Here is an 11,179-nt window from a genome sequence, read left to right on the forward strand (position 1 = left end):
TTTGATGAGACGCTGAATTAAAGAAGTTTAATCGCCGGCAAACGAAAACCCGCGACTTCCCGTAAATCCCGGACTCGGCCCGTATAGTCAAAAGTATACAAAGAAAGTACCCAGGGAGTAAACTCATTTCCCGAACGATTTTTTAAATTATATTTTCACCACTAAAGCCCATGAGATTTGTAGTTTTTAAAAATGTTTTCATTTTTGATGAGACGCTGAATAAAAGAAGTTTAATCGCCGGCAAACGAAAACCCGCCATTTCCCGTAAACCCTGGACTCGGCCCGTATAATCAAAAGTATACAAAGAAAGTACCCAGGGAGTAAACTCATTTCCCGAACGATTTTTTAAATTATTTTTCACCACTAAAACGCATGAGACTAGTAGTTTTCAAAAATGTTTTCATTTTTGATGAGACGCTGAATAAAAGACGTTTAATCGCCGGCAAACGAAAACCCGCCATTTTCCGTAAACCCCGGACTCGGCCCGCATAGTCAAAAGTACACAAAGAAAGTACCCAGGGAGTAAACTCATTTCCCGAACGATTTTTTAAATTATTTCTTCAGCACTAAAACGCATGAGACTTGTACACGGTAGTTCACGGGCGGACATTCAGTCTGCGCATGCGCTAATTTTGTTTACATTTTTAAAAAAAATCAAAATGGCGGCCAGTCGCGTGTTTGTTATGTTTTTTTACGCCTTATTGAATTTGATCAATAAGCAAATTAAATTCACGTGAAGAATTGCTGACTCAGGTTTTTGAGCACGCCGTGGAACATTCTTTTGAAGAAACGTGAGCGAGAAGGTCGAATGTCTTGAGAAAGATAGATTCTCAGGTCGAAAAATGTGCAATCAAATTTCGCGAAAATTTCAATTCCTGGATTAAATAGCTTCAAATCAAACCTCGGCCGGTTATGTCGGCATTCAACTGGGTTTTGCTGGGCAGTTAAAAGGCTAAGGGAACCAATGTAAGTTACCTTGATTGATGGCCACTTTTTTTGTTAAGTCTATGAATAGTCAAAGTTGAGCATTTATAAAGACATCATTTTGTACCTGTGTTAAGGTATTTACACTGCACTATACTGGGTTCTTACTGGTGGAATATGTTTTTATCTAAATAACAACTATAGCTAAAGTTTGAAAAGCTGGATAAAGGCTTTAGGATGTTCTTATATAGCTATCTGCACTGCACTGTTACTACATCTCGTCAAATTTGTAGCCGAGTAGCTATCCTATTACATTTTTACATCTGCACTCTGGCAATTTTTACTCTATAAAAACTTTAATAATTATAAACTAGTAGCTAGGTATCTGCTATCTAATACGTCTGATATCCAACAAATAATTTATTCCTGGACAATTTTCCTTCTTTTAATCACCGGCCTTATTCCCTGTACTTCAGGATGGATGCGCAAGTGATGTTCCTTCATCATTGAAAGTAACCTTTTGCTGTCTGGCTTCATCATGCAATAGGTACGTCGAAGATTGTTGAACTCAGCATGAATACTTTCACCACCCTGCTCGCTATATAGGCCAAGCCCAACACCCCACTTCTCAATAAACCCAACAACATGTTTTTCCAGCAAGTGAAGTTTTGGAGTCACAGGTGCTTTTGGAAATTTTGTCCGGAAGTACAACATCAAATCCTTGATAGCTTTATCTAATTAGTATGAAACACAAAAATATTCAATTAAATTTCAGAAAAATGGGAAATTTTTAGCAGACAGCATACTTCAAAAAACAGGATTTATCAATGCTAATTAATTAATTTAGTTATGAATTACCTAAGGACGATAACTTTTCTTTGTTGAATTCTTGACAGGAATTCATTGCGTTGTGGCACATACTATATTTATAGAATAACAACTTGTATTTGGCTGATAATTCCACAGCTCCTTTGTAAATGTTTGTGCCTGCAAGGCCAGGTACATTGTATACCATGAGGGGTATTGCATTACATAATTCTATTATGTTACCAACCTAATAAAAATAATATATTTTTTTTGGCAAAATATTTTTGAAAAGTTGCTTTTTGTGCGGAAATATTGTAAGTTACCTTGAGCATTTTGTGTACATGGTTACCAATAAACGACTGACCATGGTATGCTTGCCTCTCCACATTTAACCTTTTCAAGGTTTCGTCAAGCTTTTTTACCAGCATTCCATCCCCCTTTTCAAGTTTAAAGGAGCCATTTTCCAGAGCATCAATCTCCTTTAACTATCAAGAAAAGAAACTGTTGTTGATTATATAACATATAAAAAATTTAAAGGAAATAACAATGTTTTAATGTACTATGTAAAATCCAAATTGTGCTATCCCTACAAACTTTAGTGTTGCTCACCCTTTCTGCAATTCTGTTATTAAGATACTTTAACCTTGGTTCATATATCATTCTGATCTCAGTCTCGTTGTCTGGGTCTTTGATAATTGCAGTTTCAATTGCATCATGTACCAGGCCAATTTTCTCCTCACAATCCTCACAAACATATTATAAATTTTCTATCTTTTGTCTAGTCTCAACCAGTCTGTCTATATCACCTGTATCTTTTATTTGTTTAGACGCAGCTATTCTAATGTCCAACAAATGACATTCATCTTCCAACATTCTGAAAAATTTTAGGTATGTCCCCAGGGAAATATGAAGCACTGGAATGGCAACCTAAGGTATACATGCAATTTCTTGTTTGTATGGTTTGGTATCTACAAACATAATCTGTTTCAAGTACTTATCAGTAAATACTTACTTGGTCAATAGGAATGTTGAACATAACATCATCTATCGCATTGTTAAAGTTTTTCGCATTTTTTATGTTTCCCCCACTGTCTCTAAACCTTTTAAGGTCATATGCCAAGGATTCCAGTGTCCTTTGTTCAAATTGCCCTAAAACATAAAGTCATTCTCAGTTTTATGAATTACTAATAATCCATCAGGTTAGAAAATATTATGCATTCTTCACAGCTATACTAATGACACTACATAGTCATCATTTTTACCTTGATCCTTAACAGGCTTTTGTATATCTTCCTTTGTAATTGTACAAAATAAACAGCAATGTCGTCCTGTTGATTAAAATTATATTATTATTTTAAAAATATCAAGTGGCCTGTGGATAAATACATGGGTTCGTATTTTGCCAGGTTTTACAGTTTTTAAAAAAAACAATGTATGGGAAAATTTTTTTAATTTTTGCAAGACCTTGTCAATATGAAATTTAGGACATTTTCACTTACATTGCTTTCTCCTATAAATGTACCTGATGCTCCTGTAATTCCATATGCTGTACAGAGAAAAGCGTAATCTCCAAAAAAAAATACACGTATATTTCTTCCCCTAAAAGGAAATTAATCTTGTGAAAACAAAACATACACTTACCTACACCTTCTATAATAATGTATAAATTGTAGATGAGGCTAATTTCAGCCTCAAATGTTCTTATTCAGTGTTCTATGTTTAGGATTGGAACAAATTATATGAAAAAGTAATCTCATTGAAAAAAAGCATATATACACATGATCTTAGCATTGGACCAAATCTCAACCTAACTATTTGATTTGTTAACCTCTATTTATTTTTAACTACATTTTTTGCCTATTTGTCACTGCCATTTTTACTATAAAATACATAAAATAAATGTATATGACATACTGCCATGTTGCTTTCTGAAGAATATCAACTTGTGCCTTTAATTTTAATAATGCAACTTTCAGGTTTGTTGAAGAATCTTTAGCCTCAAAAGCACTGAAAACAACAGTATTGTCTTTACTGTTTGGTTTTGTGACATTACATGGTTGATAAGACATTTTAAAAGAGCCACCACCATGGTCACCTCCTATCTTTAGATGGATTTCATCTTTAAAAGCTTGTCTCTCTAGCAGCATGGAATTTCTAAATTGTAACAATTAAAAACTTCGTATTATACAACCAGGTAATTGTTGTTGCTGTTGTTGTTTATGTGCACAGTCAGAATGCATTTAATGTTTTTTCTAAGAAAAACTCACTCAGCCAGTTTGTCCATATGTTCATAAAAGTGTGTTGGCAAATCATCAACATAACACCAAGGAGCCGGTTGGATTACATATACCCCTTTCTGGTCCTTAGACTCGAAGCGGAATGGGGCAACTTCAACTTTTAAGTTTTCACCGTACCAATTTTTTGCAACTTGCCTTTGCCTGGCTTGTGAAGCTGGTTGTATGTTGAAAGTCTTCAACCACCTGAAATAATAATTTATTTTCTCAACTATTTTTGAAAAAATTTTAGGAACAGATGAAGCATGGAGTTTGTATTACCTGGCCATTGTTTTCATCTTCTCCCAGGGCACACCCATATCTGCTTTTAAAGCAACCATTGCTTCAGAAGTTATTGTTGCAGAAGATAATTGTGCTTCCTTCAAAATTGTCTCCCGTTCTGCCTGAGGGAAGCGCTTTACCAAGGCAGAAGTCTGCCCTAACAAGGAAAATTTTGTCGATCCAGCTGCCGTGAAGATTTGGTCGTGAAGGAATTTTGTTCTTCTTCTCAAGTGACGGCGACTAACATTTTCTTTAATTCCTTTTGGAGTAGATGTCAAAACTAATGGCTGAAAATAATTATTCTCATAGATAAATATTGGTATACATAACATAGCTTTTTATAAATGTTTTATTAGAATAATAAGAATATTAGAGTGAGATTTACGTTAAAAACGTTTTTATTTAGATCAATGTTATTCCCACCTCTATGAAATACTCTTTTTGTGTAAATCAGTCTAATATTCTTACGAAGCATGTTTATGTGTTGTTGTTTATGAAGGTGATTAAATCCGATTCAAAAACCTAATTTTATTAAAAAAATAAGTAGTAATCAGACTTAGTCACATCCGTATGTAAGCCTTTCCATAAATACATACCCTGGATCCACCTGTCTTGAATTCAATGCTTTTAATTGGATTTCTGGAATTGGCAATTTTATGCTGAATAACTTGCACAGCCACATCTTCAATCTCCCTTGGTATCGAATTGTCCAAATTAAAAGTCTTTTCAAAAAGGGGTGTTAGGGTTGTTTTCGGGAAACAAGATCTTTGATGTTCTAACAATGCCGCTTTTGATTTAAGTGGAAACAGTTTACCACAATGCTTATCACATGCGACTCGGAGGCATTTAAGCATTTCCACGTGATGTTTCGAATAACGAATTGTTCCCACCAATGATTCACTGCCGCAAGTGGGGCATTTTGCTTCCTCTTCAGTTTTCCCTTCAAAATGTTTGACAAGGCATGAAAGGCAGTATGCATGCTGACAGGACAGTAAAACAGGCCGAGAAAGTAGGTTGTGACACATGGGGCACAAACACAAGTTTAAGTGTGCATTGTGTTCCGGCTTAACTGCACCGAGGTCGTAAGCAGGTTCGTTTTCAGGGGTCATGCTTAAAAATTCTTCAAAGTCTTTTCTCCTCCACAGTTTTTTACCAGCTTTTGGTCTGCCTGATTTTGCTTTGGGTATGGGTTTACCCCCCTTTCTAGAGCTCCACTCCTTGCACACTCGACAGTTATCGGAATGGGGTATCCAGGATATATGCCCGTGCTTTGTTGTTGTAGAGCGATCTCGAATGTTTTTTATACGTGCATAACATTTTGAGCAAATTTTTGTTGGGTGAACTTCTGCGGAATCTTTCTCCACATTAAGGAATAGGAATCGGTTAAGGTCGTTTATCCTATCGCTCACGTTATAATTGCATTTCCTTTTGCCAAGGTATTCACCACAAACTCTACAAAGCTTTGCTAAGTGCTGAACGTGCTGTTGCATATTGGCAGCCATCTTTGTAAACAAAAGTGTTGTTAATGCGAGCTAGGCCTAAGGACTTCGCTGGATAAGTAGTAGGTGTAGGAAATCGTATGTAACTTTCTCAAAAAAAGTGGCCATCAGTTAAGATTTTCAGGTCTCGTAGATTATTTCCTAATCTACTTCAGGCATAAATTTCAACACCGTGCTAACCGGCCAGCAGAAGATATAGGCCTTGAAGAGTTGTTATTTTTCCAGTCAAAGTGGAGAAGAAAATGTACGTGTTTTTTGATATATTTTTAATGTTTTTGTTTTAAAGAGGATCAGAATTTGTCATGTATTCCAAAATGCAAAATGGAAAGTGACAAAATTCTGCAAATTTGAATATTTAAATCAAGTTTTGTTGCTACCTTTATTTTAGCTAGGTAAAAAACTGAAATTTTTGTTCTTGGAAGTTTGCGCATGCGTACTCTGAATGTCCGCTCTTTTAGTCGGGCTGAATGAACATGTGTAGTTTTTAAAAATGTTTTCATTTTTGATGAGACGCTGAATGAAAGAAGTTTAATCGCCGGCAAACGAAAACCCGCGACTTCCCGTAAATCCCGGACTCGGCCCGTATATTCAAAAGTATACAAAGAAAGTACCCAGGGAGTAAACTCATTCTCCGAAGGATTTTTTAAATTATATTTTCACCACTAAAACGCATGAGACTTGTAGTTTTCAAAAATGTTTTCATTTTTGATGAGACGCTGAATGAAAGAAGTTTAATCGCCGGCAAACGAAAATCTGCGATTTCCCGTAAATCCCGGACTCGGCCCGTATAGTCAAAAGTATAATAAGAAAGTACCCAGGGTGTAAACTCATTTCCCGAACGATTTTTTAAATTATTATTTCACCACTAAAGCCCATGAGACTTGTAGTTTTTAAAAATGTTTTCATTTTTGATGAGACGCTGAATAAAAGAAGTTTAATCGCCGGCAAACGAAAACCCGCCATTTCCCGTAAACCCTGGACTCGGCCCGTATAATCAAAAGTATACAAAGAAAGTACCCAGGGAGTAAACTTATTTCCCGAACGATTTTTTAAATTATTTTTTCACCACTATAACGCATGAGACTTGTAGTTTTCAAAGTGTTTTCATTTTTGATGAGACGCTGAATAAAAGACGTTTAATCGCCGGCAAACGAAAACCCGCCATTTCCCGTAAACCCTGGACTCGGCCCGTATAATCAAAAGTATACAAAGAAAGTACCCAGGGAGTAAACTCATTTCCCGAACGATTTTTTAAATTATTTTTCACCACTAAAACGCATGAGACTAGTAGTTTTCAAAAATGTTTTCATTTTTGATGAGACGCTGAATAAAAGACGTTTAATCGCCGGCAAAAGAAAACCCGCCATTTCCCGTAAACCCTGGACTCGGCCCGTATAATCAAAAGTATACAAAGAAAGTACCCAGGGAGTAAACTTATTTCCCGAACGATTTTTTAAATTATTTTTTCACCACTATAACGCATGAGACTTGTAGTTTTCAAAGTGTTTTCATTTTTGATGAGACGCTGAATAAAAGACGTTTAATCGCCGGCAAACGAAAACCCGCCATTTCCCGTAAACCCTGGACTCGGCCCGTATAATCAAAAGTATACAAAGAAAGTACCCAGGGAGTAAACTCATTTCCCGAACGATTTTTTAAATTATTTTTCACCACTAAAACGCATGAGACTAGTAGTTTTCAAAAATGTTTTCATTTTTGATGAGACGCTGAATAAAAGACGTTTAATCGCCGGCAAACGAAAACCCGCCATTTCCCGTAAACCCCGGACTCGGCCTGCATAGTCAAAAGTATACAAAGAAAGTACCCAGGGAGTAAACTCATTTCCCGAACGATTTTTTAAATTATTTTTTCAGCACTAAAACGCATGAGACTTGTAGTTTTTAAAAATGTTTTCATTTTTGATGAGACGCTGAATGAAAGAAGTTTAATCGCCGGCAAACGAAAACCCGCGACTTCCCGTAAATCCCGGACTCGGCCCGTATAGTCAAAAGTATACAAAGAAAGTACCCAGGGAGTAAACTCATTCTCCGAACGATTTTTTAAATTATATTTTCACCACTAAAACGCATGAGACTTGTAGTTTTCAAAAATATTTTCATTTTTGATGAGACGCTGAATGAAAGAAGTTTAATCGCCGGCAAACGAAAATCTGCGATTTCCCGTAAATCCCGGACTCGGCCCGTATAGTCAAAAGTATAATAAGAAAGTACCCAGGGTGTAAACTCATTTCCCGAACGATTTTTTAAATTATTATTTCACCACTAAAGCCCATGAGACTTTTAGTTTTTAAAAATGTTTTCATTTTTGATGAGACGCTGAATAAAAGAAGTTTAATCGCCGGCAAACGAAAACCCGCCATTTCCCGTAAACCCTGAACTCGGCCCGTATAATCAAAAGTATACAAAGAAAGTACCCAGGGAGTAAACTTATTTCCCGAACGATTTTTTAAATTATTTTTTCACCACTATAACGCATGAGACTTGTAGTTTTCAAAGTGTTTTCATTTTTGATGAGACGCTGAATAAAAGACGTTTAATCGCCGGCAAACGAAAACCCGCCATTTCCCGTAAACCCTGGACTCGGCCCGTATAATCAAAAGTATACAAAGAAAGTACCCAAGGAGTAAACTTATTTCCCGAACGATTTTTTAAATTATTTTTTCACCACTAAAACGCATGAGACTTGTAGTTTTCAAAGTGTTTTCATTTTTGATGAGACGCTGAATAAAAGACGTTTAATCGCCGGCAAACGAAAACCCGCCATTTCCCGGAAACCCCGGACTCGGCCCGCATAGTCAAAAGTATACAAAGAAAGTACCCACGGAGTAAACTCATTTCCCAAACGATTTTTTGAATTATTATTTCACCACTAAAGCCCATGAGACTTGTAGTTTTTAAAAATGTTTTCATTTTTGATGAGACGCTGAATAAAAGAAGTTTAATCGCCGGCAAATGAAAACCCGCGATTTCCCGTAAATCCCGGACTCGGACCGTATAGTCAAAAGTATACAAAGAAAGTACCCAGGGAGTAAACTCATTTCCCGAACGATTTTTTAAATTATTTTTTCACCACTAAAACGCATGAGACTTGTAGTTTTCAGAAATGTTTTCATTTTTGATGAGACGCTTAATGAAAGTGGTTTAATCGCCGGCAAACGAAAGCCCGCGATTTCCCGTAAATCCCGGGCTTGGCCGGTATAGTCGAATGTATACAAAGAAAGTACCCTGTGAGTAAACTCATTTCCAAAACGATTTTTTAAATTATCTTTTCACCACTAAAACGCATGAGACTAGTAGTTTTCAAAAATGTTTTCATTTTTGTTGAGACGCTGAATAAAAGACGTTTAATCGCCGGCAAAAGAAAACCCGCCATTTCCCGTAAACCCTGGACTCGGCCCGTATAATCAAAAGTATACAAAGAAAGTACCCAGGGAGTAAACTTATTTCCCGAACGATTTTTTAAATTATTTTTTCACCACTATAACGCATGAGACTTGTAGTTTTCAAAGTGTTTTCATTTTTGATGAGACGCTGAATAAAAGACGTTTAATCGCCGGCAAACGAAAACCCGCCATTTCCCGTAAACCCTGGACTCGGCCCGTATAATCAAAAGTATACAAAGAAAGTACCCAGGGAGTAAACTCATTTCCCGAACGATTTTTTAAATTATTTTTCACCACTAAAACGCATGAGACTAGTAGTTTTCAAAAATGTTTTCATTTTTGATGAGACGCTGAATAAAAGACGTTTAATCGCCGGCAAACGAAAACCCGCCATTTCCCGTAAACCCCGGACTCGGCCTGCATAGTCAAAAGTATACAAAGAAAGTACCCAGGGAGTAAACTCATTTCTCGAACGATTTTTTAAATTATTTTTTCAGCACTAAAACGCATGAGACTTGTAGTTTTTAAAAATGTTTTCATTTTTGATGAGACGCTGAATGAAAGAAGTTTAATCGCCGGCAAACGAAAACCCGCGACTTCCCGTAAATCCCGGACTCGGCCCGTATAGTCAAAAGTATACAAAGAAAGTACCCAGGGAGTAAACTCATTCTCCGAACGATTTTTTAAATTATATTTTCACCACTAAAACGCATGAGACTTGTAGTTTTCAAAAATATTTTCATTTTTGATGAGACGCTGAATGAAAGAAGTTTAATCGCCGGCAAACGAAAATCTGCGATTTCCCGTAAATCCCGGACTCGGCCCGTATAGTCAAAAGTATAATAAGAAAGTACCCAGGGTGTAAACTCATTTCCCGAACGATTTTTTAAATTATTATTTCACCACTAAAGCCCATGAGACTTGTAGTTTTTAAAAATGTTTTCATTTTTGATGAGACGCTGAATAAAAGAAGTTTAATCGCCGGCAAACGAAAACCCGCCATTTCCCGTAAACCCTGGACTCGGCCCGTATAATCAAAAGTATACAAAGAAAGTACCCAAGGAGTAAACTTATTTCCCGAACGATTTTTTAAATTATTTTTTCACCACTAAAACGCATGAGACTTGTAGTTTTCAAAGTGTTTTCATTTTTGATGAGACGCTGAATAAAAGACGTTTAATCGCCGGCAAACGAAAACCCGCCATTTCCCGTAAACCCTGGACTCGGCCCGTATAATCAAAAGTATACAAAGAAAGTACCCAAGGAGTAAACTTATTTCCCGAACGATTTTTTAAATTATTTTTTCACCACTAAAACGCATGAGACTTGTAGTTTTCAAAGTGTTTTCATTTTTGATGAGACGCTGAATAAAAGACGTTTAATCGCCGGCAAACGAAAACCCGCCATTTCCCGGAAACCCCGGACTCGGCCCGCATAGTCAAAAGTATACAAAGAAAGTACCCACGGAGTAAACTCATTTCCCAAACGATTTTTTGAATTATTATTTCACCACTAAAGCCCATGAGACTTGTAGTTTTTAAAAATGTTTTCATTTTTGATGAGACGCTGAATAAAAGAAGTTTAATCGCCGGCAAATGAAAACCCGCGATTTCCCGTAAATCCCGGACTCGGACCGTATAGTCAAAAGTATACAAAGAAAGTACCCAGGGAGTAAACTCATTTCCCGAACGATTTTTTAAATTATTTTTTCACCACTAAAACGCATGAGACTTGTAGTTTTCAGAAATGTTTTCATTTTTGATGAGACGCTTAATGAAAGTGGTTTAATCGCCGGCAAACGAAAGCCCGCGATTTCCCGTAAATCCCGGGCTTGGCCGGTATAGTCGAATGTATACAAAGAAAGTACCCTGTGAGTAAACTCATTTCCAAAACGATTTTTTAAATTATCTTTTCACCACTAAAACGCATGAGACTTGTAGTTTTCAAAGTGTTTTCATTTTTGTTGAGACGCTGAATAAAAGACGTTTAAT

General features: G+C 36.5%; 1 protein-coding gene and 1 long non-coding RNA gene across 6 annotated transcripts; one reads left to right on the top strand and one right to left on the bottom strand.

The window, feature by feature from the left end:
• The first annotated feature begins 979 nt into the window (after positions 1-979).
• LOC130642415 (uncharacterized) lies at positions 980-4,670 on the top strand. 5 transcript variants are annotated; one of them, XR_008982565.1, is made up of 4 exons: positions 980-1,471; positions 2,559-2,663; positions 3,708-3,925; positions 4,258-4,670. It is a non-coding gene; the product is annotated as an uncharacterized LOC130642415 (long non-coding RNA). The 5 variants fall into 5 exon arrangements; XR_008982566.1 differs by having other exon boundaries at positions 984-1,471; positions 3,840-3,925; XR_008982563.1 differs by having other exon boundaries at positions 988-1,471; positions 3,708-4,670.
• Positions 4,671-4,846: 176 nt separating this feature from the next.
• On the bottom strand, positions 4,847-5,788 carry LOC130642409 (V(D)J recombination-activating protein 1-like). The gene has a single exon (XM_057449495.1). The coding sequence runs from the start codon at positions 5,786-5,788 to the stop codon at positions 4,847-4,849; it is 942 nt and encodes a 313-aa protein (XP_057305478.1).
• Between the last annotated feature and the right edge of the window lie 5,391 nt (positions 5,789-11,179).

This window comes from Hydractinia symbiolongicarpus, chromosome 4, assembly GCF_029227915.1.
Source record: "Hydractinia symbiolongicarpus strain clone_291-10 chromosome 4, HSymV2.1, whole genome shotgun sequence".
Lineage (NCBI taxonomy): Eukaryota > Metazoa > Cnidaria > Hydrozoa > Anthoathecata > Hydractiniidae > Hydractinia > Hydractinia symbiolongicarpus.

What these genes read in the sequence shown, in the direction of transcription:
- LOC130642409 (XM_057449495.1), bottom strand. Translation starts at nt 5,788, where the DNA reads ATGGCTGCCAATATGCAACAGCACGTTCAGCACTTAGCAAAGCTTTGT.